The 26,848-nt window shown below is 39.5% G+C and overlaps 1 protein-coding gene across 1 annotated transcript in view; it reads left to right on the top strand.

The window, feature by feature from the left end:
• Positions 1-25,606, top strand: part of LOC133297149 (uncharacterized) — a 45,933-nt gene extending 20,327 nt beyond the window's left edge. Inside the window, exons 4-9 of the mRNA XM_061496235.1 lie at positions 19,962-21,209; positions 21,354-21,414; positions 21,577-22,566; positions 22,672-23,490; positions 23,593-24,480; positions 24,605-25,606. Coding sequence (XP_061352219.1) covers positions 19,962-21,209; positions 21,354-21,414; positions 21,577-22,566; positions 22,672-23,490; positions 23,593-24,480; positions 24,605-25,606 — 5,008 coding nt within the window. The remainder of the gene's footprint in view (positions 1-19,961; positions 21,210-21,353; positions 21,415-21,576; positions 22,567-22,671; positions 23,491-23,592; positions 24,481-24,604) is intronic.
• The last annotated feature ends 1,242 nt before the right edge of the window (positions 25,607-26,848 follow it).

Here is a 26,848-nt window from a genome sequence, read left to right as displayed (position 1 = left end):
CCCTAGTAACTCCAACCATACCGGAGCAGTCATGATGATCTCCACCCCGCAGACCCTAGACCTCAGCTCACCCTGATGGTAGCTGAGGTTATGGTAGAAGGCCTGTACATGCAGCTCAGAATATGAACACGACAGTTCAGCCAAGGTCCTAATATGTGATTCCTCCAACCACCTCACAATGTTAAAACCTTCTTGTTCAAAAAAGGCTGTATCAAGTGATTTGGCCCCACATATCGGTCGGTTAACAAAGTCACGGACAAATGATTCATGAACCACGGGGTCATTCTCGAACAAGTATCCGAATGGGAGGTCGACAGGAGCGGGCTCTTCCTCTTGTGGCCTTGACGAAGACGGACGGTCTTGTCGTAGCTTCTACGGCCAGCCATGGGAACAACTGTACCTACAATGCAAGTGGAAACAATATCAATGAACAATAACAATATCAAAAAATTTAAAATTCAATATAAAAAACAAAACCTAATCCTAAAATAAAATAGAAAACGAACCCTATACCTAACCCTAAAACAGAAACCCAATCAAAAACAGCACCCCAAACCCTAACCCTAACCCTAAAACAGAAACCCTAACCCTAACCCTAACCCTAACCCTGGAACATCACAAAAAACCATTCCTAGCCCCTAACATAAAAACATCAACCCTAACACTACAACCCAAACAAAACAGCAACATAAACCCTAACCCTAACCCTAACCCTAACCCTACCCTAACCCTAACCCTACCCTAGCCCTAAGCCTAAGGTACCACATCAACCCTAACCCTCACCCTCACAACAAACTTAACACCCTACCCCTAACCTAAATCCACAAAACCGCAAACAGAAATCAAATGCATGGAGAAAACAAAAAAAAACCTAAACTTAAAACCAAATGCAAGTCAGAATACGTTACCTAAATGTCGATTTCGCAAGTGTGAACCAAGGATGCTTCAATCGCACCTTCAAGGGTTGAGATTCGGACTTGGTTGGAGAGAGGGGACGGAATGGAGCGATTTAATCGATTAGGGTTTGAAAATAACCCCCTTTGTGAAATGGGTTTTTTTTTAAAAAACCTGATCTACGACATTTAGTCGACTAAATAATGGATTAGTCGACTAAAAGTGCAACGAATGTAGTCGATTAAGATGATTATTTAGTCGACTAATTTCTGAGTTTTGCCCATTTAGTCGATTAAAATTGCAACTTAATCGACTAAATGGGGGCAGGATGGTGGATAGTTCTGGGGGAGGGGCAAATTGGTTATTAATTATTTAATGAGGGGCAAAAGGGTCAAAAAGCCCTTAAATGTTTCTACCGCGAGTTATCTACATTCGCTTCCAAAACGATATCGTTTTGAGTTGAAAAATTAAAAAATATAATGAAAAAGACTATTATAACCCTAAAATAAATTATAATTACAAAAACACCTTGATTTCCGCCTCAAAACGATTCGTTTTGGGCTCAATGTAGATAAGTTATCAACGTTGACCGTAGAAAAAGCGAACCCATAAATTATAATTAAAGAAAACAAAATACTTTAATGATATACATATTTGGTTGTGTAAAAAACACAAACCAATAATCAAATTAATTATACTTGATCTTTTACAACATTTATAACATTGAGGTAGGATCCTTTGACACCAGTGTCAAATTTAAAATTTGACACCTCATCTGAGAGCCATTAGATCAAAAAAGATCAACGACTCTGATTTGTAAGCATGTGACACCATTGATCTTTTTTGATCTAACGACTCTCAGATGAGATGTCAAATTTCAAATTTGACACTGGTGTCAAAGATTCCTAACCCTATATCATTATCTTTTGTTAATTTAACAAAAATTTAAATATGGAAGTTCAATTAGTTAAAGAGAGAAAATGAAGACGATAACATTTTGCATGAGAAGTTGAGAAAAATTACAATATTATTGTGCTTGACACCTGATAATCACAACTTTTTCAATTAGTTTAAGACTGATTTTCTAATATTCTTCTTGTTTAAGGATAACGAACCTACGTAGCTATAAGGAGGTGTTTAAGGATCACTACTATACAAGTATGAATTGTGGACGGATTTTAGAGACGTAAAGTATTTTGTCTCTAATTGGGACGAATTTAGAGACGAGAAAAATAATCTGTTTCTATTTGGAATGAAATAAGCAATGAAATAAATTTTTTCTCTAATAGGGACAAATTTTGAGATGGAAAAATATTTCGTCCCTATTAGGGACGTAAAATTTTCAATTTATGTAACCATCTCCTATTTTCAATTTATAAATTCAGCAAAATTACAAATGTCTTCCACGTGATGAGAATATGATGAGGAAGACTTTTGATTCCAAAGCATCAACTCTGTTGTCACATCACTTGCATAGGATTCGAAATGGGAAGGAGAAAGACACATGGATTAAGGATGACGCTTTGGCTAACATGAAAGAAATATGCTCTTCAGATGAATGGAAAATAAAGTCTAAAAAAAAAGAAAAATAGAGCTTGTTATGAAGGAGCTTCCTATGTTGGAGGCTCCATTCCATTTACCTAGCACAAAAAAAGATTAGTAAGTAATTTAAATTATAGTTTCAACAATTATAAACAATTATTCGATGTTTCTGTCATGTTTGATTGGCTGAATTTTTGTATTGCAAATGGAAGACCTTGCAACAGATCCAAATTAGTATATTAGTTGCTATATGAGAAAATGCATATAGTTAAAAAGGATGACTCGTGGACTTCCCAAAGTAAAGGTTTATCATCAGAAATGCGAAAGCGCATCGTACCGATGCGATGAAGAATAAAGACACTGCTTTGATTACCTAGGGTGAAGTAGCGAGCATGACAAATTCTCACGTTCAGTTATCCTTCTTAAGCCTCACGATCTGCAGCAACGCACCACGAACGATCGCAATTCCACTCTACAGTTGATCTTCCAGGCTATGACTCAAGGGGATCATGGGGTTGTGTGGGCAACCGTTCAGATGATGAATGTCTACCTCTTTGGTATGTTTCTGATGTCTGTTACCCTAGGAGGCACTAGAGAGAAAAGAGAGTTTATATACTCTGCCCAATCCAAAACTAACCCTAAGCTTCATGGGTTAACATTAGACTTTGGACTTACTCTCACTAAAGCTATTAGGCTTAAGTGAAAAGAGCATACTAAACCCAACAATTTCTCACTTGCTCTTTTGGACACAAACTTGAGTTCATAAACCCAAGACTATGTAGCCCATAAGCCATCATCATCTGATTATACAACCCATCCCTTGTGTCAAGCTAGCTTGGAGATCTACCATTTGTCACTTACCAAGGCTCCTGATAATCTTTGAAAGATTATCTAATTCGGCGCAATTCCACTAAAAGCCCGAACGTAACTCCAAGATTAGTGATCTTTATAACATGAATATGTGTTGCCCCTTTACAGAATGTCTATAATTGATTGATTAATTTTCTGTAACCCAATCAATTATTTATTCACTTGACTATGATAGTTTCTCTAATGGATTAATTGCACTGACTAGTGTCTTTAATATCCAAGTACTGAAACATATCAAGAGGACATTTCCTATAAACTCCTTGTTGTTTATCTCATAAATACTGATAACCAGATAATCTCAATCCCAAAATACCAAGTTATTGGCCGTCAATTGATCGAACCTCACCCGTTGGTAAATCAAAGAATGAAAACTATTTGATTACCTATTTATAATAAACTCAAGATTAAGAGCAATCACAGAACTATAGTTAACTGCAGATTTGATACCTTATGACAGAAAAACAACCTTAATCAAATCTCTCCTTGATCCTTTCAATGTGAATGTTAATTCACACCAATATTCTACAATGATTCGGACAAAACCATTTCATAAAATATTGCAGCCTAAATAAAGTGTCAAACTTTATTTAACAGCTGTGAATCCATTCATCAATTGTGTGAACATATGATCATGTCCTCCATGAACGTATCCATATGATCATATACTCCACAATTTGATCCGGACCTTGATGTTTGTAAATAGTGCGCAAAATAAATAAATAAAACCTTATTTATGAAATTCAGAAAATGATTTCATTATTTCATCGTCTTACTCCAAGAGCACAATGAAACCAATAACTCCCACTTGCTTAATGCAAGTCTGGGATCCTCCCAAGACCCAAAGAAGTAACATGCCTCTTGAACACAAGTTCAGGCAAACTCTTAGTAACTAAGTCTACAAGATCCACCTCTATTCCTATCCTAATTGAGTAAAACTCATAGCACAAGGTTGATTTTTTCGAGCCAATATCCACTTGAAATAACTGAATTTGTGAAAACTCAGCTTTTCAAGACTCCCACTAGAATATACCAGCATATAATCTCTCGTTCTCTGAAGATACTTGAGTACATGCTTAACAATAATCTAGTATTCCTCTAGGTTCAAAATGGTACCGTCTCACTACTCCCACTGCATGACAGATGTCTGGTTTAACGCCCAACATGATATGCAAGAGTCTACCTTTGCCAAAGTATAAGATATCATGCTCATGCATTCTTCCTTCTTAGGAGTCTTTGGTTACTCCTTAGGAAGATGAATTCCACATCTAAGAATTTATAATTCTTCTCTTAGAATTCTCATGTTGAATTTTGGCAAGAGTTTTGTCAATGTAAGTAGCCTGAGGTGATGCCAACAACTTATTCGTCCGGTCTCATAAGAGTTTTAAACCAAGAATATAATTGGCTTCTCCAGTACTTCCATACCAAAACACCAACTTAGCAAACTCTTTATGCTTGATATTACCTCCACGTTGTTTCCAATAAGGAGCATATCATCTACATAAAGTACCAGAAAAGCTACTATCTTCCGTTGGATCCTTTACATACAAATACACATGATTCGTCAAGTTTCTCTCAAAATCAAAATTTTGATAACCTGATCAAAACTGATGTTCCAAGACCTGGATGCTTGCTTAATTATATGAAATAGACTTTCACAACTCGCATACCATGTGTTCCTACTCATTTGCTATAAACCGTTTTGGTTGTTGTATATAGATATTCTGACATCCAACTCCCAAAATAAAATCTCATAATTGAGACTTATAGCAACTAAGAGAATCTGGATAGACTCAAGCATGACGTCTGGAAAAAATTGCCTCCAAGCTAGCTTTGAAGGTTTTCACTTTTCCTGTCCATCCTCTCTTTGTCTTTTATGTCCACGTGCACCTTGTGGGTTTTACCCCTCTTGGTGTCTTTACTAGGACCAAACGGAGTTGAAATACAAGTATTTTATCTCATTGTTCATAGTTTGAGCAACACTTGATCAACAACATCTTCTAGTGCATATCGTAACTAGTAGGATGAATGTCACTCAACAAGAGACAACTTGAGAGTTAACAAGGTTCTCTCCCACTACGAATGTATTGTACTAGACTTTGAGTATTTATAGGTAAAACAAAGAGTGGGTCAAATGGTGGATCTTCAATTTCTTGAGGATCCGCAATGGTGAATCTTCAATTTCTCGAGGATCTGCTTATTCTTGATATTTTTCTTCCACATGTGATACTAATATTTCTACTAGTTTCACTTATATATTATCATGTTGAATTTTCAATTATGGTTCTCTTGTTTGTTCACCTAGAGATATATTTATCCCCTCTTGAACAATCAAGGGAACAATGGATGAAGCTTTTAGAGATTCTGAAAATTATTGATCTGAGATATATCTCATCAAGAATAACCTTACTTAAGAGCTTATAATTTCTCATCTAGTCCTCCTTTAAGAAAATCATGTGAGTGCTTACTTATATTATCTTGTCCTTAAGACTAAATAAGAAATCATCCCTAGTTCTCTTAGGGTAGCCAAAAGATATGCACTCTTCCATACAAGATTCCATCTTATTTGACTGCTATTGTAGGACGTGTGTCGTAGCTCCCTGAATCCGAATATGGTTTGATCTGGGCTTGCACCCTTTCCATAATTCTTTAGGTGTCTTTACAACAAATTTGATGGAACCAAGTTAAGAAGGTACATTTCCTTCTCTTAGGCATCTCCCTTGAACAACATTGGCAAATATGAATAACCGAACATGATCTTCACCAAGTCTAAACTATTTGATTTTTGCATACTGCAACTTCATTCAACTAACGCGTTCTTAGAATTGACAGTTTCGAAAACTATCCCCTCTTAAATCAGGTAAGACCTGAACTTACCAGACAGGTAGTGAAACACTTTAGTAGACGGAAGTGTTTTGATTTGAACACCTACATGCTTTTCTGCCTCAGACTTAAACTTCTTGGAAATTTTCAAAAGCTTTAGACTTATAGCGCACTTGGTTCATCTGTCCAAATCCAGAGTAAACATTCATATAATGAAGTACTCATCACCTCTTCTAGTCTGAACGCTAATTGGTTTATATACATTAGTATTAACAGTTCCAGTTGAATAGTTGAGCAAATCTTTTTGGCCCCTTGTAGGATTGCGTGGCCATTTTACCTTCCAAAATAGGACTAACATGTAGCTTTTAGTTAAAAGATTCTTGAACTTTCAGTCCCTCTTTTAACTAAAACATGTTTCCTACTTGAGGTAATGTGACTCAATCACAAAGGCCAAAGTTATGTTTCATTTGAAACTTTTATTTCTTTGGTGAAAATCCTTGTTCATCATCCTCTCCATTCAACATAATAAATTAAATGGGATATATAACTCAAGTAATAAAGACAATTTAATATATCAGAATAAAAGAAGATAAACTTCTTATTGAAACTGAGGAATTAAATTGTAATATTAAACCATGTTTCCACAAAACAACTAACAGAAATAAAATTCCTCTTCAAATCCGGAATAATTAAACAATCATCTAAAACTAAAGTCATAAATTATCAAAAGATAAAATAACTTGTTCTACTGCTAATGCAGACACAAGCTCCCCATCTTCAAGCTTAAAATATCTTTGTCCAAAGGTAATAGGCTCTCTATGCTTGAACCACTGCAAAGAGCAACAAACATAGTTAGTGGTTTCTGAATCATAGATTCATCCACTAATTAAGCCTTTTAAATTACCTTTACCTTTTTCTTTTCATTACCTCTGGGCAATCTTTCATCAAGTGTCCCTTCAGCTTGCAATTGAAGCACTAGGCTTTCAGCTTCTTCATTGCAACTAATTTGACAACTGATAACCAAGTCATTTTGTTCTTGTTACCACCCTTGGGTTTCCCTTTGGATTTAATAAGACCCTTAGCAAAACCTGCACTGACTGCATTATGTCTAGCAGAGCTGCTAGACACAGCAAATATGTCATTAAGAGTCTGAAGCTTTTCTACTCCACTCTTAATCATGTACACTTGCTTCTGCAAGTGTTTCGAAAGACTGACAAAAATATAGCAGCGAACGACCATGTCTTCCCTCTTTTAATCTGATAAATGCATCTTAGTTTCCTTAGATGCACGCTCTACAGGTTGCCATGGCTTTGGTACGATAAGGACAAATTTCAGCTTTTCATGTTTAAGAACAACATCAAGGTTCCTTTTCCATTCTTCATAGTTTCTACCATCTAGAGATTTTTGACTCAAAATCATGACTATAGGATTGAAGGAAGTCATTTTCTGTAAAAACATATAAAGCACATAATTACAAAAAAATAATGCAATAAACAAACAAAGTACAAGTAGATTCTCATAACTACTCTTGTTTATTGTTAACAATCCTTCAGTTTATCTTTACAAGGCTTACGATGGGCAAGCCACTTGTAAAAACCAAAATTGTTATTTGGGCCTTCAGTGCCATTGCCAGAGCCTCGAAAATTATCCTTAGTGTTTAAGCACTGCCGACAATGGGTCGTACAATACTTTACTAAAATTTTGAAATTATTAAGATTTAATCTAATGAAATCTAAGTATCCTTATCTGATGAGGCTTCAGCGATAACCATTTCACTAATAAACCCACAAATGGAGCCTGCAGGTTTTTAAAATTAATTATTTAATTTTTAAAACCTTCACCCATTCAATATTTTTTATTTGAAAATTTTCATAAGCCCTGTCGAATTCATTGTTTAATTTCAAAATTATCTTTTAATAACTTAGTATTATCGACGATGGGTGGTACAATACTTTATTAAATTTTGAAATTATTAAGGCCCAATAAAATCCAATCAAGCTTATCCGTTGGAGCCTCACATGATTATTTTATTGATAGGCCCACAATGCGCCTGGAGGTTAAATTAATTTCTTAATTTAAATCTCTTCCCATTCTTAATTTATCGATGAGACTTCACATGATTATTTTATTAATGGTCCTATAATGTGCTTGAAGGTTAAATTAATTTCTTAATTTAAATATGCTTACATTCAACATAAGCAATATTTTCCAATTTCCAAGAATTATTTAATTGAGAGTATCCTTTGTTTGATTTCAAAAACTATGTAAGCGAGAGTGCCGATGAACGTGCATCGCTTAGCTTATCTGAATTTTGAAATCATTAAGGTCCTAAAATCCGGTCATGATAGGCAGCGTGTGCTTCACACAATCATGGTACATGATTGTGGTATGCAACGTGTGTTTAACACATGACCATTTTAGTAGACCCACAAATTACTCGCAAAATAAAAGAGTTCTCTTAGAAAATTTTCTTACTAATTTGTCTTGATTTTAAACTCCAAAAATAATCAATTTTGATTATTCTAGATTTTACCAAAATCATAATAATTAATTAATTTTGGAATTTAATATAACCATTAATCTAGATTTTGTTTCTAAAATCATAATAATCATAATTTTGTTTTACCGGAATATTCAAAATCAAAAACTACGCGCATAAACTACCATACTAGTCGATAATGACATAATAGTAAATATGCATGTATGACATGTGATCATGCAATAATATGGCACCTTCCTATCCTATATGACATGTTATCGCAAATATCATATTAATCGCACATATAAATCATACTAATCAATAAAAACATTAAATAATAAATTCTAATTACTTTAATACATGGCCTTCCTATCTTAAAGAAAATAAAAAAATAAAAAAATAAAAAAATAAAATAATACAATGTTGGAATTCGATTTTTCGTCTAACCCATAATATCTATCTCAAGCCCCTTTATGGTTTCCATGGGCCCAAAGACCCAATCCTTTGGCGAGAAACCTTAGGACGCGAAAGAGGAACCCTAGCCGTCAGGTCTTCCGCGGTGTCACCCAAAGTCAACTCAGGCCGAAACTCCAGGGGAAGGACCGCCACATAGAAATGAGTGCACCGCCGCCGGAACCACCCAAAAAAGTGGCCCCACGCTCCCACACGCGCTGATTCTCTGCCGGAGAGTGACAGCCACTCTAAGCCGCTTGTGGCGGCGATCCACCCACCATTGTGTTAGTCTTTCCGTCCTCTTTCCAACCATATATGCATCGCCCCATTCTGAGATCGGGAAGTCCTCGAAAAGTCTTTGACAGTGCTGACTGCGCTTCTTCCTCACGGTTTCTCGATCTTGAACTTTTACAAAATATTGGAAAAATACACAGAAATTCCAAAAAATAAATATAAACAGCAAGAAGGAAACCTAATCATATGAGATTAGCCTCCTTGTTACAAATCGAGAAATATACGAGAGACCCTAACCATGGATTAAAATATTTTTACCGATTAAAATTAAAACTTTTATGAAAAAGAACTATAAAGAATCAACAACATGAATATAAATAACACGTACAGAATAAAGGTGCCATATTTTCAAAATCACATAGAAAAATAAATAAATCAATCAAAACTGATCTTAATCCCCATCACAATCCGGCTCTGATACCACATGAAGGTTTATCATCAGAACTGCAGAAGCGCATCGTATCGATACGAGGAAGAATAAAGACACTGCTTTGATTACCTGGGGTGAAGTAGCGAGCGTGACAAATTCTCACGTTCAGTTCTCCTTCTCAAGCCTCTTGATCTGCAGCAACGCACCACGAACGGTCGCAATTCTGCTCTACGGTTGATCTTCTAGGCTATGACTCAAGGGATCAGGGGGTCGTGTGGGCAACTGTTCAGATGATGAACGTCTGCCTCTTTGGAGTGTTTCTGATGTCTGTTACCCTAAGAGGTGTAACAACCCGTATATATCCGGTAATGTTATCAGGTTATCGTATTAAGCTGCGCTTAATTAAAAAATGCGGAATATCTTTTTCTTTTCAATTATGATGACATCATCATTACCAACTTGCTTATTAACCAATTAATAAAACCTTGCTTGTATGTAAATTGCAAAAGACAGCTAACTGAAATACCTCTTTAAATAAATAACAGATATAAGTCTCTAGTCACGGAACTACAACACGTAGACCGGACAAATCTTGGTAGTTTATACAACTCCAAATAAAAGTACTAACAACCAAGTGGCATGGACAAACCCCATGCTCACACAAATAAGGCAACAAAGCTCAACATCATCTCAACAACAACATCATAATAATATAAGTGCGGAAAACATAAACAGCATCTAAATCCAGCGTCCATACAGGTCAGCATATAAACAGCAATAATATCAGCTAAGCTCCGGCCTCCTACCGCCAGAGGCATCAGCCCCCATACTACCTGAACCTGAAATAAGCATTCCCCAAACGTGGGGTGAGATCTCTAAACAAGAAATCTCAGTAAGACAAGGGGTCCTAAAGGGTCTTCCACCCCAAGCTCACTTACATGTGCAATATAAGTTCCAAAAGCAGTTCATCAATATCATTTCTAAAACAGTGCAATGCAGCAGATAATCATGTCATGTGTGTTAATATTATTCTACTGGCCAGAGAAATGCAGGATTTATATACGTCTATTACCCACAATTAGTACAAGATGCTACTTCCATCCCCCCCAGATCACCGTCTTGTATGACGCCACATACTCAGGCTTACCATCAAGATGGAACAACACAAGCATATTAAAAGTCATTACACATAAAACTCAATAGCATTTCAAATATCAAAGCATGTAACCCAGCATGCATATAACCATACCCCCATGGGACATGGTGGAACCACAACATGACTAAACTGAGGACACGAAAGCTTACCTTGCAAGCTAACTATCCAATGCCAAGAGTCCAACACAAGCTCAAAGCCCAAACACAACAGTATCACAATCTGTTATGGACCAATAATATATCAATAATCATACTCTACAAGAAAACCACGTAAAGACAACGTCTTTCCTTTTACGTTTTACGTCTTAAGGCTTCTAACAAAGCCACAAGCCCTTAATCACTTGGATCTGACTTAGTTCAATTATTACAGAAGTTCAACTTCATCAATCTAGGGTTCACAAACCCCCAATAGCCCACTGTATGAACAGTGCAGCTACTGTTCTTCAAAATCCCAGAAAATCTGGATATCTGTCAGGGGCATATCCGGATATCAATATCCGGATATCTCACTGGCAATATCCGGATATCAATATCCAGATATTCAGAACCCCATATTCGGATATCAATATCCGGATATCCATATCCGGATATCCATATCCGGATATCAATATCGCGAAATACCACTTCCAATGTTCCATTTTTACCGATTACAGAAGCTAAAACATGCATTTCTAAGTGTGTTTAGCATTACCCAACGTTAGGTTATCAACTTTAATCCATTACATGCATCAAGGTTCCATTTTTAATCACTTAGACTCATGATCAAAGGTGATGAAGCTTACCCAAGCTCAAAACAGAGCAATAATGGCTCTTGGAGCTCACCACACAGTCTCTACAGTTCTGACTTGGTTCCAAAACGAAAAATGCCAACCAAGCTTGGCCCTTTCTTCACAAAGGAAGCTTCTTGAAGCTTCACAAACCAAGAGTAAGACACCACAACCCCATAACTAGCAACTTAGCCCCTCACACCTCCCAAGGCAGGGACACAACTCAGAAAAGATGAACTCTTCCCACTCACAACACATTCCACTAAGTGTTTGATGAAGAAACCAAGAAGAAAGGAAGCTCCTTGGCTCACAAAAATGGAGAAGAAGGTGGCAAAGGGTGGCTGACTTCAAGACTCAGCAAAAACTTACGTAGGAGACACAACATGGCCTAGGGTTTAGTGCCCACAAGGCTTATATAGGCGGTGAAGTCACTAACACACAATATTAACTTTAATTGCTACGCTTAGCATTTTAATCCCAAACTCAGTATTCTTAACCTACTAAATTTTACAAGAATTATCATATTTTTCTTATATTTTTCGCAGCACCTTTTCAGTTCGCGCTTTTCCATAGCCAGTATCAGTTCTGGCACCAGTTCTCATTATTTTAACTTGAAACTCGTTTTACAGATCCTACATATTATTCTAGGAATATTCATGCACTTATTATAATTTTTTGGGATACTTTATCGGTACGCATTTATACCGACTAGCAGAACTGGTATCTACACTTTTCGTCAGAAAAGCAACTTTCAACATTATTACTCACTTACTAAAATTATTAAAGCCTCATAATAATTATTAGGGTCAATTATGGAATTATTTCCTAATTTCACATAATTAATTAATTAACTTCCTTAATTAACGGTGCGAGTTCTTACATTCATCCCACCTTTTAGGATTTTGTCCTCAAAATAAGAATATACCTCATTAATTAAAATAACATAAGTATGTCTCTAGTCACGGAGCTACAACATGTAGACCGGACCAACTAGCAGTTTATACAAATCAACTCAAAAGTACTAACAACATGGTGGCATGGACAACTCCCATGCTCACCCCAAATAAGGCAACAAAGCCCAACATAAGTCTCAACTCAACAGCAACATAAAGATAAAGGCGGAAAACATAAATAGCATCCAATCCAGTCATGCCAGCATAATATGAACAACACAAAACATCAACAAAGCTATGGCCTCCTGCCGCCAGAGGCATCAGTCCCCATACTACCTGAACCTGAAATAAGCATTCCCCAAACGTGGGGTGAGATCTTTAAACAAGAAATTTCAGTAAGGCAAGGGGTCCTCAAGGATCTTCCACCCCAAGCTCACTTACATGTGCAATATAAGTTCAAAAGCAGTTTATCATCATCAGTTCTAAAATAGTGCAATGCAGCAGATAATCATGTCATGTGTGTCAATTCTATTCTACTGTCCAGAGAAATGCAGGATTTATATACGTCTAATACCCACAAATAGTGCAAGATGCCACTCGCATCCACCCCGGATCACAGTCTTGTACGACGCCACATACTAAGGCTTAAGGTCAAGATGGAACCACACATGCATATTAAAAGCCATTACACATAAAGCTTAACAACATTTCAAATATTCAAAGCATGTAACACAGCATGCATATAACCATACCCCTATGGGACATGGTGGAACCACAACATGGCTAAACCGAGAACACGAAAGCTTACCTTGCAAGCTAACACCCAAGGCCAAGAGTCCACAACTCAAGTCCAACACACAGCAGATCACAATCTGATATGGACCAATAATAAATCAATAAACATGCACTACAAGCATACATCATAAAGACAACGCATTTCTTACGTTTTACGTCTTAAGGCTTCCCACAAAGCCACAAGCCCTTAATCCATTGATTCTAACTTAGTTAAGTAATTACAGAAGTTCAACTTCATCAATCTAGGGTCCACAAACCAACCAACACAGAAACAACCCCTCTCCCTCACACACACAGCCCTCTCAAACTCAGAAAAGGCACCTAAAGCACTCACCCATGCTCACACTCAAGTGTTTACCTGATCAAGAAGAGAAACAATAATCAAAGATGGTGTCTTTGGTGAGGAAATGAAGAAGAAAGCCTTAGGACCAAGTGGGGAAGGAGGCAGCAGCCCAAGGCACAAAACTCACGTAGAGTAGCTGAAGAATTAGCCTAGGTTTTAGTGCCAAGCACTATATATAGGCGGCTAAGTCACTAACACACAGTATTAACTTTAATTGCTATGCTTAGCATTTTAATCCCAAACTCAGGATTTTTAACCTACTCAGTTTTACAAGAATTATCATATTTTTCTTATATTTTTCGGAGCACCTTTCCGGTACACGCTTTTCATAGCCAGTACCAGTTTCTGGTACCAGTTTCTGTTTCCTAGGGTTTTGTGCCATCATAAGGGTATTTATAGCCCACTTAAGTCTCAAACACACAATATTAACTTTAATTGCTACGCTTAGCATTTTAATCCCACACTTTGGATTCTTAACTACTCAATTTTACTAGAATTATCATATTTTTCTTATAATTTTCAGAGCACCTTTCCGGTACGCGTTTTTCATAGCCAGTACCAGTTTCCGGCACCTGTTCTCACTATTTGGACTTGAAACTCGTTTTACAAGTCCTACATATTATTCTAGTAATTATCATGCACTTATTATAATTTTTCGGGATACTTTTTTGGTACGCATTTATACCGACTAGCAGAACCGGTATCTACATTTTTCTTCCGAAAAGCGACTTTCAGCATTCTTAATCACTTATTATAAATATTAAAGCCTCATAATAATTATTAGGGTCAATTATGGAATTATTTTCTAATTTCACATAATTAATTAACTTCCTTGATTAACGGTGCGGGTTCTTACATTCACCCCACCTTTTTAGGATTTTGTCATCAAAATCAGAATATACCTGTCTCGGAAGTCGGGATACTGCCGGAGAAGCTCGTCCTCTCGCTCCCAAGTACACTCCTCAGGAGTTCTTCCTGACCATTGCACTTTGACCATCGGAATGATCTTGCTCCTCAGCTGCTTCTCGCCACGATCGAGAATCTTGAGTGGTCCGACGGGAGTTTTCAAGTTCTCCCAAACCTCCATATCATCTGGTTGCACCACGCGCGAAGGATCCGCTACATACTTGCGAAGTTGAGACACGTTAAACACGTCGTGGATGTTGGCTAGGTTTGGAGGTAAGGCAAGCCGGTAGGCAACAGGGCCTACTCTACTAATAATCTGATAGGGCCCAATAAACCGCGGGCTCAGCTTCCTCACTCCGAGTGCCCGTCCAACACCGGTGACAGGTGAAAGTCTCACAAACACGTGTTCACCCTCGCTGAACTCCAGTGGACGATGCTTGACATCGTAGTAACTCTTCTGGCGATTCTGCGTCTGCATGCAGCTTTTCCCTGATCATCTGGATCTGCAGGGTGGTATCTTGGACAAAGTCCAAGCCAAACAACTCATGATCCCCAACCTCTGACTAGCAGGTAGGTGTACGACACCTCCTATCGTAGAGCGCCTCGTAGGGTGCCATGCCCAGGCTAGCATGGAAACTGTTGTTATACGAAAACTCCACCAATGGAAAGTACCTATCCCATGCCAAGCCCTGCTCCAACGTGCAAGCCCGCAACATGTCCTCCAAGGTTTGGATAGTCCGCTCAGTCTGTCCATCAGTCTGAGGGTGATAGGTTGTACTCAGTCTCAATTGAGTCCCAAAAGCTCCCTGCAGCGCCTCCCAGAACCGAGATGTGAACTTCGGGTCCCTATCACTGATGATACTCTCGGGCACCCCGTGAAGCCTCACATCTCGCGAACATACAGTTTGGCCAACTGCTCAATAGTGAAGCTCACCTTCACTGGAAGAAAATGAGAAGACTTCATCAGTCTGTCCACAATAACATATATCGAGTCACAGCCAACCTGAGTCTTCGGCAAACCCACAACGAAGTCCATGGAAATGCTTTCCCATTTTCATTCCGGAATCTCAAGAGGTTGAAGTTTACTAGACGGCTTCTGATGTTCAATCTTCACCTTCTGGCAGATCAAACACTTGGACACATACACATCTATGTCCTTCTTCATTCTTGGCCACCAGAAATTCCTTTTCAGGTCTTGGTACATCTTTGTAGCACCAGGGTCAACGGTAAACTTTCCCTTATGGGCCTCCACCATAACCTCTTCGGTCAAAGGACCTCGAGGAATCACAACACGCTTCTGAAACAGCAGAAGTCCATCCTCATTCCAAGACACACCGTCTTGGTTCTTCACGTAGTCGAGACACTCTCTCTGCACTTGCGCCTCATGGATCTTCTCCATAAGCTCATTCTTGACTCTCACAGTCTCCAACTCGAGAAGTGCACCCCCAACAAGGAGGTCACCAACAAAACTCGAAGTTTCACAATGACATCAAAACGTCATTCAATTCACTGGGATCACCAGTCACTCTCTCAAAAGAGGTGACCTAACCCCACAGCTCAAAAATCCGCACAAAACTCGAGTGAGTATGATCCTATTCCATGACTCTAACATCGACTAGTCTTACAACTTGATAAATCATTATTTTCAAAATAACTTCATATTCATGTTCATTGTACGAAATCATAATCATATTCATTTCAACCAACACATGTCATTTAGCATATTCATTCGCATAATAACATACCTTAGTTCACGTACACCTGCAAAATTTTCAATCTTAGTAACATAATGGTTCGAATACTATAAACACAATATACCTCAATCTCCATGGCATCTGCAAAATCGAAACTCAATGAAAGGTGAAATGAGATTGATACATTACAACAATCTATCGTACTCATTTCATGCTTAACACTACCCATGGTGTTAATATGCCAATTACTTATGAAGCATATCAATAATCAACATAAGAACCTAGAGTCATGGAGACCACTCAAACCTCAAGCTAATTGTACATGCACTGCCTCGCATATACAAGAACGCGCGTGGCCTTGCCACAAATTCCAAGTGTTACACACTCAGTTTCCTGAAGAGAATTTCACATCCTCCAACAGAGCACCATCACGCTTAAGTAATGGCATAAGGCATCTTGCCTCAAAACAACATGACCGGTGCTTCCCATGGAGACACGCTCGGTTGGAAGAAGTCTTTCGCCGAAAGACCCTCAGAATGCTACTTCAACTCAGCCAACCCTGGTGGCGACATCTGGTATGGAGCTAATAACAAGGCCTCACACTAGGCAAAAAAGTTCAATGGAGAAAGCTATCTCCAACTGTGGCAGACACTCAGGAATCTCCTCAGGAAGCACCTCGAGGAATTCCTTCACCACAGGAATGCCAGTGAGATCCTCTTGTGTCCCGCTCACTAAACCTCCCAACATGACATAATCAATGTCCCTGCTCACAAGGCCCTCCTAGCCCGTAGCAATAAAAGGCGAGGAACTGGCTGTGGAATCACACGGAGACATCACCACTCGCTAGGCACAACAAATAATCAATCAATCAACTATTGGACAATCCATCCACGCCAAGGATGATTTCCAAAAATAGCCATCGGCAACCCTATCAGATCTACCGAGAAGTCACAGCCCTCCCACTGAAACATGACATCTCGATGTACAGTGGTAGCATCACACTTTTCTCCGGTGGCGGTAGTCACCCGCAACGGTGGAGAAAGCACAGACATAGGAAACTAAAGCCCCAAAGCAATCGGGGTCGCAACAAACGAAAGCGTAGCCCGGAATCAAACAATGCATCAACAGCAAAACCATCAATGGACACAGTACCTCTAACAAGGTTCGGAGCGCAGTCCGTCTGCTGACTATCCAAGGTGTACACACGCCTAACATAAGGTGGCACCGCAGGTGCCGAAGTAGAAGCCATCGAAACCATCTGCAAAGGAACTGCCTCAACAGCTGCAGCTCTTGCCGTCGACGACGGACAGTCTCTAGAGAAGTGGCCCTCCTTGCCACACTGGAAACAGATCAACTGACCCGAACACAACGACCAGCATGCTCCTTTTCGCACCCCGCACATCTCGGAGTGGAAGGAGGCCTAGCAAAACTCCCCTGCTGTGAAGCAGTCCTCTTGAACTGACCAGGCGCCTGCCTAGTCGCCAACTGTTTACCTTTGCCCTTCCCAGCAAACTTCATGTCCTTCCAAGAGATAGGAGCAGGAGTGGAACTAACAGTCCCTTTGGTCTTGTCGACCTTGGCCCTCTTGGCCTTGCTCGCTATGCAGACATCCTCAATGTCCTTACACTGCTAAACCAGTGTACCAAAATCCCTCGAAGCAGCTCCAACAATATGCTCAGCAATCACCTCACTAAGTCCTCTGCGGAACTTAGCAGCCAGAAACATCAGAGTAGGCACCGCCATCTGAAAATGCGCAAACTTCACAAGCTCATTAAACTTGTCCAGGTACTCGTCAACAGACAACGAGCCCAGAACCAATCTATCAAATTCACCCTGCTTCCTCTCTTGCGAATCGTAGGGAAAGTACTTGCCCAAAAGCATTCCTCGAAGAATGGCCACGTCATGACATGACCCTGCATCTCATAAGCACGAGAGGTGTTCGTCCACCACTCATGGGCATCGCCCTCCAGCATGTAAGTCGAGAACATCAGCTTCTGCGGGTCTGTACACTGCATGACCTGAAATATCTTGTCCAGCGCCTGTAGCCATCTCGCTGCAGCAATAGGATCCAAAGACCTATCAAACATAGGTGGCTTATGCTTCCTGAAAGCATTCAGCCGGCGATCAATCACATCACGATCCTCAGCATGCCCTACCAAGGTCTCCATCGTCTCAACGACATGAGTAGCACTGCCAATGTGACTCAGACCCTCATCCTGAACACTAGGTGGAGGCGGCGGCGGTGGTGGCGGTGTGATAACACATATTTTGTTACACTTATTTTGTTACTCTTGATTAGTATTTTTAGGATTTATTTGAATAAAATAATGATTGTTAGAGTTAATTTAGGTTTTTAGTTTTTAATTGGGTTTAATTTATTTTCGTCAGAATTTTTCAGCTTTACGTTACTTCTGTATTTTGGCCATATCTCAGTCCATAGTTGTCGGATTGACTCCGTTCTTGTTGGGTTTTTCAGATAACACAGAGAGATACAATTCTTATGCAGATCTCTAAGCCCAATTCAGACTAGAAGCTGGTCGATTTCGGACACCAAGTTGGACGCGTTTTGCTGAAGTTTTGTTTGACTATTGGGCTTGTAATTTAAATTAAAACCCAATTACTTAAGTGGCCCAAAGCCAAGTTTTATTGTTTCATTTTATTTTATTCGGTTTTTATTTTATGTTTGGGCTGAAGCGATGAAACCCTAGCCGTCCTGCGTGACGGCTATTTAAAGGGGACTCTAGGAAACCCTTAGTAGTCAGTTTTTACAACAGAGAAGTTCTCTCTGAGTTTTTATTCAATTGCGTTCTTCATCTTTTTTCTTCTTCTTCTTCTTTTTATTTCAATTATGTTTACCTTAGCCATGCGAGGCTAAGAACCTTTTAATCAACCTAAGGGTAATGGATTCCATGGATTAGTCTTGAGGATCTGCGTTTATTTCAAATCAGTTTTGTTTCCCCTCCCAACTCAGATTGATATCGTGCGATCGTGGATATTCAATCTGAGGTTCGCGATTGCGATTATGGAAAGGGATTAATCATCAGATTTGATGATTAGGTTGATTGACCCTATGACCTTAAATCAAGCGGGCTCATACTCTGCGATTGTATGAGTAGAAGCATCGTCTTTGATCAAATGCTAAGCGATCGCTTAGAGAGGGTTGTCAATTGGAAATAAGGATTCTGATTCGATTGACAAATCAATCACGATTCTGATATCCTCTTATCCGAGGAAAGACGTCCATGGAACCCAAACCTTAGGTTGGTTATTTTTAATTACGAATTTTACATACAATTTTACATTCTGCCTTTTTAATTATTGAATCAAAATCCAAAACCCCCCTTTTATTTTCTGTCATCGTAAGCGATTTTTACCCAAACAATTTCCTTGAGAGACGACTTAGGGTTTGCACTTTACTACAAAATTTTCTGAACCCTAAAGAATTAATTTTTAATTTGCGCGAGTTTGACAGCTCGTGTCAAATTTGGCGCCGTTGCCGGGGAAATTGCATCGGTCTAAATCGTTTTCTGATTCTTGATCATCTTCTTTTTCATCTTCATCTTCTTTTTCTTTAATTTTCGTTTCTGAAAAAAAAAATAAAAAAAAAATTTAAAAAAAAAAATTTGTGTCTTATCGTACGTTTCGTGATTTTACTGCTGTATGCTTTGCCTATGATGCATGACTAGGAGTAATACCAATGTTGATGATTTATATGCATATGACCCTGAGATAGATAGATCATTGCATGCTGCTAGTAGAGCTCGTAGGTTGACTTACAGTAGAGTTGTTCCTGAGCATACCTTAGAGTCTGTTGAGTCTATCGAGTCTGTTTGTTCGAGTCCTTTACATAGTGTTTATTCGTTTGGTCATTTATTTGATTCTGAAATCATGGGTGATAGAACACTTAAGCAATTGGCTGCTCCTAATGTTGATAATGAGCAGCCCTTGTGTATTCGTTATACTAATCCTGTTGTACCTTTTGAGCTTAAGTCTGGACTAATACACTTGCTGCCCAAGTTTCATGGTCTTGCAGGTGAGGATCCCCACAAACATCTGAAGGAATTTCATATAGTCTGCAGCACTATGAAGCCAACAGGGGTGGATGAGGAACAAATCAAGCTGCGTGCTTTCCCTTTCTCTTTGGACAGTGGAGCTAAGGACTGGTTGTACTACCTGCCACCTTCCTCCATTGTAAGCTGGAATGACATGGCCAGATTGTTTCTGGAGAAATTCTTCCCTTCATCCAGGGCCACTTCAATCAGAAAGGAGATCAGTGGCATAAGGCAAGCTAATGGGGAGAACATGCATGAGTATTGGGAGCGATTTAAAAGGCTTTGTTCAAGCTGCCCACACCATCAAATTCCAGACAATCTCCTGCTTGTTTACTTCTATGAAGGGCTGCTGCCTATGGATAGGAACCTTCTGGATGCAGCTAGTGGAGGAGTCCTGAGCAATAAAACACCTAATGAAGCCAAGGAGCTGATTGCTGAAATAGCTGCTAATGCTCAACAATTTGGCACTAGAGCCAACAGCAGTGCAGTCTTCCAAGTGCAAACTCCTCCAATGCAAAATCCAACAGTAGCAGCAACAGGAGCATCAAGCACAGATAACCAGAGAATGGAGAACAGACTTGATGAGCTGACATCAATGGTGAGGCAGTTGGCAGTGACACAGACTGTGCAACCTTCTGCTCAACAGATAAGCAACTTGTGTGGCATCTGCTGTGATCCTTCTCACCCCACGGATGCCTGTCCTTCCTTTCATCAAGACAACGATTTCCAAGATGATCAGTCTGTTGCTGCAATTTTTCCTGGAAAGCCACAGTACCAACAGCAGCAGCAACAACAGTACCAGCAGCAGCAAAATAATCCATTCTCCAACACTTACAATCCTGGCTGGAAGAATCATCCCAACCTCAGATGGAACCAGAATCAGCAAAATGTTCCATATCAAAGTCAACAAAATTTTCCATACCAGCAGAAGCAGCAGTTCATTCCACAGCAGAGACAAAACTTCCAGCAACCTGCTCCCCAACAGTTGCAACAACAACCACCAGTGCAGCAGCAAAACAGTGGCAGTGGTCCTTCTTTGGAGGACTTAATGAAACAGATGGCCACTAGCAATCTGCAGTTCCAGCAGAGGACTGAGTCTTCTATTCAGAATCTGCAAACACAGATTGGCCAGCTTGCAACGTCAGTAAATCAAAATCAACAAGCAAGTGGCAGCTCCCTTCCATCCCAAACAGTTCCAAATCCAAAAGGAAGCGGAAATGTGAGTGCTATTACTTTGCGGTCTGGAAAGCAAATGGAGGAGCCAACCCACACTGCTGCTGAGACATCCAATGGAGGTGACACTAGCTCCAAGAAGCAGAGCACTGATACATCTGATGTCCATATCCCTTTGCCATTTCCTCAGAGAGCCACTCAGTCAAAGAAGCAGTCAGCAAAGGTTCAAGATAAAGAGATACTTGACACCTTCCGGAAAGTTGAGGTGAACATCCCTCTTTTGGATGCAATACAGCAGATTCCGCGATATGCCAAGTTTCTAAAGGAGCTGTGCACCAACAAGAGGAGACTGAAGGGAGATGAGCAGGTTAACCTGAGTCAGAATGTATCGGCACTCATCCAGCCCATGCCTAAAAAGTGTCAAGATCCAGGGACATTTACTATCCCTTGCGTGATTGGCAATTCTGTTTTTCATGATTGCATGCTAGACTTAGGAGCTTCCATCAATGTTATGCCTGCATCTGTGTTTAAGTCTCTTGGTCTTGGTCCTTTGCGTGCCACTGGTATTGTGGTTACGTTAGCTAATAGGAGTAGTATTCACCCATCTGGTTTGATTGAGGATGTATTAGTCAGAGTTAATAATCTGATTTTTCCTGCTGATTTCTACATTTTAGAAATGGAGAGTGAGACTGCTACTAATAGATCCCCAATCATACTTGGTAGGCCTTTCATGAGGACAGCTAGGACCAAGATAGATGTTCATTCTGGTACTCTTTCCATGGAATTTGGTGATAGCATTGTGCATTTTAATATATTTGATGCCATGAAACATCCTAGGGAAGAGCATTCTGTCTTCTGCATAGATGTGATAGATGACGTTGTTGAGGATATTTCTGCTACATTCCTTGCTGAGTTTTCTACTGATTTTGATTCTGATTTCTGTGGTTGTGGTGATAGTCGAGAGTGCATTGTATGTGATGAAATAGCATCTCATCTTTCTGGTTTCAATGATGCACTAATTGATGATTCTGATTATGAGTGTGAATCTGCATTTTCTGAATTGCCTGCTGATATTATTGATGATCCTAATCCTGTTTCTGAGAATTTGTTTACAGGCATTGCTGCTGACTTGTTTTCTGCAGAATTTGCACCACCAACTACACCTCTTCCATCCATTGAGCAGCCTCCGAAATTGGAGTTGAAGGTTCTGCCCGACCACTTGAAATATGCATTTCTTGAAGAGAATGAGCAGCTACCAGTCATTGTGGCAAAGAACCTTCTACCTGAGCAGGAGGATAAACTGTTAACCTTGCTGAAGGAAAATAAGAGGGCAATTGGGTGGACAATGGCTGACATTATTGGTATTAGTCCTTCGACATGCATGCACCGTATTCTACTTGAAGAAGGAGCTAAACCAGTGAGACAACCCCAAAGGCGTTTGAACCCACTGATTCTAGATGTGGTGAAGAAGGAAGTAACAAAACTCTTGCAAGCTGGCATGATTTACCCCATCTCTGATAGCCAGTGGGTGAGTCCTGTTCAGGTGGTCCCTAAAAAGTCGGGAGTCACTGTGATTGCCAACCAAAATAATGAGCTGATCACAACAAGAGCTCAAAACAGTTGGAGAGTATGTATAGACTACCGTAGGCTCAACCAGGCAACCCGCAAAGATCACTACCCTCTTCCATTTATTGATCAGATGTTGGAGCGGTTGGCTGGTAAATCGCACTACTGTTTTTTGGATGGATACTCAGGCTACTTCCAGATCCACATTGCACCTGAGGATCAGGAGAAGACGACCTTCACATGCCCCTTTGGCACATATGCATACAGGCGGATGCCCTTTGGACTTTGCAACGCACCAGGTACTTTTCAGCGTTGTATGGTAAGCATCTTTTCTGAGTTGTTAGAGGATTGCATGGAGGTTTTTATGGATGATTTTAGTGTCTATGGTTCTTCTTTTGATGCATGTTTGGATAATTTGGGTAGAGTTCTGAACAAATGCATTCAAACCAATCTTGTGTTGAATTTTGAAAAATGTCATTTCATGGTTGAGTCAGGGATAGTTTTAGGGCATGTTGTCTCTAAAAAGGGTATTGAAGTGGATCCTGCTAAAATTGATGTTATTACTGCTTTGCCTTACCCCGCTTCTGTGCGGGAAGTTCGTTCTTTTCTTGGCCATGCAGGTTTTTACAGGCGCTTCATTCAGGATTTCAGCAAAATCGCTCTTCCATTGTCCAATCTCCTCCAGAAAGACATTGACTTTGAGTTTGGTGAAGCATGCAAGGCAGCTTTTGATCATCTGAAGCGCTGCCTAACCATAGCTCCTGTGATCCGGGCACCAGATTGGTCTATCCCATTTGAGTTGATGTGCGATGCATCCAATTATGCTGTTGGAGCTGTTCTTGCTCAGCGGGTCAACAAGGCCCCACATGTCATTGCATATGCATCCAGGACGTTGGATTCTGCTCAATCCAACTATACCACCACTGAAAAAGAACTCTTGGCTATAGTATTTGCTCTTGATAAGTTTCGGTCATATCTTTTAGATACCAAGGTTGTTGTTTTCTCTGACCATGCAGCTTTGAAATTTCTTTTAAAGAAAGCAGATGCTAAGCCTAGACTCATCCGATGGATGTTGCTGCTTCAAGAGTTTGACATTGAGATCAAGGATAGAAGTGGAGCGGAAAACCAAGTTGCTGATCATCTGAGCCGCATCACCTCTCTTCCATCTGACCCTGTACCTATTGGGGATGATTTCCCTGATGAGCAGCTTTTACAGCTGCAAGGTAAGTTCCCTTGGTTTGCCGATTTAGTTAATTACTTGGTTGCTGGAGCGTTACCTGTTGACTTCACTAAGGCTCAGATTTTGAAATTGAAAAGTGAGTCTAAATACTATGTGTGGGACGATCCTTACTTGTGGAGATTTTGTAGTGACCAAGTGGTTAGGAGATGTGTGCCTGACAGTGAGACTCTATCTGTTTTAAATTTTTGTCATGTCTGCCTGTGGTGGTCATTTTGGACCACAAAGAACTGCTAGGAAGGTTCTAGATTCTGGTTTATTCTGGCCTTCTCTATTTCATGATGCTTATGAGTTTTGTAAGTCTTGTGCTAATTGTCAGAGAGCAGGTAGCATTTCCCGTAGACATGAGATGCCCCAAAACCCTATACTTTTCTGTGAGGTTTTTGATGTTTGGGGTATTGATTTTATGGGTCCCTTTCCTGTTTCCTTTGGTTTTGCTTACATACTCTTAGCTGTGGATTATGTCTCTAAATGGGTTGAGGCGAAAGCCACCCGAACTGATGATTCTGCTGTTGTTGTAGATTTTGTCCGTTCTCATATTTTCTGCAGGTTTGGTATTCCTCGAGCTATTATCAGTGACCAGGGCTCACATTTCTGCAACAGGAGCATGGAGGCCTTACTTAAGAAATATGGAGTCCTCCACAAAGTATCTACAGCATACCATCCACAGACAAATGGCCAAGCTGAAATTTCCAGAGAGGTTAAGCAAATCCTTCAAAAGACTGTCAATGCTAATAGAAAGGATTGGAGCAAGAAGTTGGAAGATGCTTTGTGGGCATACAGGACGGCCTATAAGACTCCGATTGGAATGTCCCCTTACCGGCTTGTTTATGGTAAGGCATGTCACCTGCCAGTGGAGCTGGAGCATCGGGCATATTGGGCTGTGAAACAGTGTAACATGGACCTAATCCAGTCAGGTGGAGAAAGGAAACTACAGCTGCAAGAGTTAGAGGAGCTTCGTCTGGATGCCTATGAGAGCTCACGCCTATACAAGGAAAAGACAAAGGCATTCCATGATAAGCAGATCCTGAGGAAAGAATTTGCAGTGGGCCAGAGTGTGCTGTTATTCAATTCCCGTCTTAAGTTTATGCCTGGTAAACTCAGATCAAGATGGGATGGCCCCTTTATTATTACTGCTATTTTTCCTTATGGAGCAGTTGAATTAAGTGATAAGCAGACTGGGAACACATTTACTGTGAATGGGCATCGTCTGAAGCCCTTCTATGAAGGAACACCACAGCAGCCTGAGGATACAGAGATGGAAGCAGAGATCAGGCTGCTTGAAGCTGTTTATTCTCCTTAGGGAGCTCAGGGGAGTTTTCTTCCCTCTTTTCTTTTCTTTCTGTTATTTGCATTTTCTTTTCTTTCTGTTATTTGCATTTTCTTCTTTCTTTCTGTTATTTGCATTTTCTTCTTTCTTTTCGTTTTTGATTTTTCATAGGAGATTTTCCTTTTCTTTCTGGTAATTATTGAGTGGTACATGGAGTAGACTTCGATCACAGTGTTTGATAGCACAATCTGTTAGGCTTTGATCTCGATTCTTGGATTACAACTACCTGTTGATTGATTCTGTGCTGTTGATTGCATGACTTGGTTTACCCTTGTGAGGTTTTGAGCCCGCATACATGGCATATCTTCTGGCCATGCTTTCTTTCTTGTGTGTTTCTGCTCTTGATTGTTGTCCTCTAGAACTTGCTCTTGTTCTTTTTGAAACTGCATTTTTCACTTGCATGCATGAATATGATTGAGGCATTCTTTCTTTTCTGTACCCACTTTAGCCAGATAGCCATCCCTTATATTATTATCCCTTGGTGAGCCCCTTTGAGCCTTTATATCTTTTATTTCTTAAGCCGCATTACAAGCCTAAGTGAAAAACCAATTAATTCCACACCCTGGAGTTTTACTGAGCATTGGTTTCATTGTGATGTTGTGTTTAAGTGTGGGGGTTTGCCCGAGACGGACAAAAGTTTAAGTGTGGGGGGTGACTATCTGATTCATTTCTGCTATGTGGTTTTACTTCTTCAAAAAAAAAAAAAAAAAAAAAAAAAAAAAAAAAAAAAAAAAAAAAAAAAAAAAAAATTTTTTTTTTAAAAAAAAAAAAAAAAAAAAAAAAAAAAAAAAAAAAAAAAAAAAAAAAAAAAAAAAAAAAAAAAAAAAAAAAAAAAAAAAAAAGTGTTTATCTTTTCAGTATCTTTGTTTTATGTTCTTAGTTTAGTTCTTAACTTTTGCTCTTTGTAAATTTCTGGGGTGTTTAGCTTTCTCTTCCATATTCATCCATACCTTTACCTCAGCCCCATTACAACCCTGCATAAAGCCCTCTTGATTTGTGCATGCATGTGTTATGAGCAGTGGAGAAGTAGAACTTGAGCAAGCCTATGGTAGGATGATTTTCTTGAGTTGATTTGAGTGATATACTGAATTAACTGATACACTTGAGAGAAAAATTGAGAGCATCTTGTGAGGAACCATTTTTTATGCAGTTAGCAGTTGCAGTTGAAGTTAGCAGGTCTTGTGATTTGAGATTAGGGAATTTCTGTCCTGATTG

This window comes from Gastrolobium bilobum, unplaced genomic scaffold (assembly GCF_033153095.1).
Source record: "Gastrolobium bilobum isolate Gb01-03AN ecotype WA unplaced genomic scaffold, APGP_CSIRO_Gbil_v1 utg842, whole genome shotgun sequence".
In the NCBI taxonomy this organism is placed as follows: domain Eukaryota; kingdom Viridiplantae; phylum Streptophyta; class Magnoliopsida; order Fabales; family Fabaceae; genus Gastrolobium; species Gastrolobium bilobum.
Note: the sequence above shows the minus strand (reverse complement) of the source record. Positions and strands in the feature narration are given on the sequence as shown.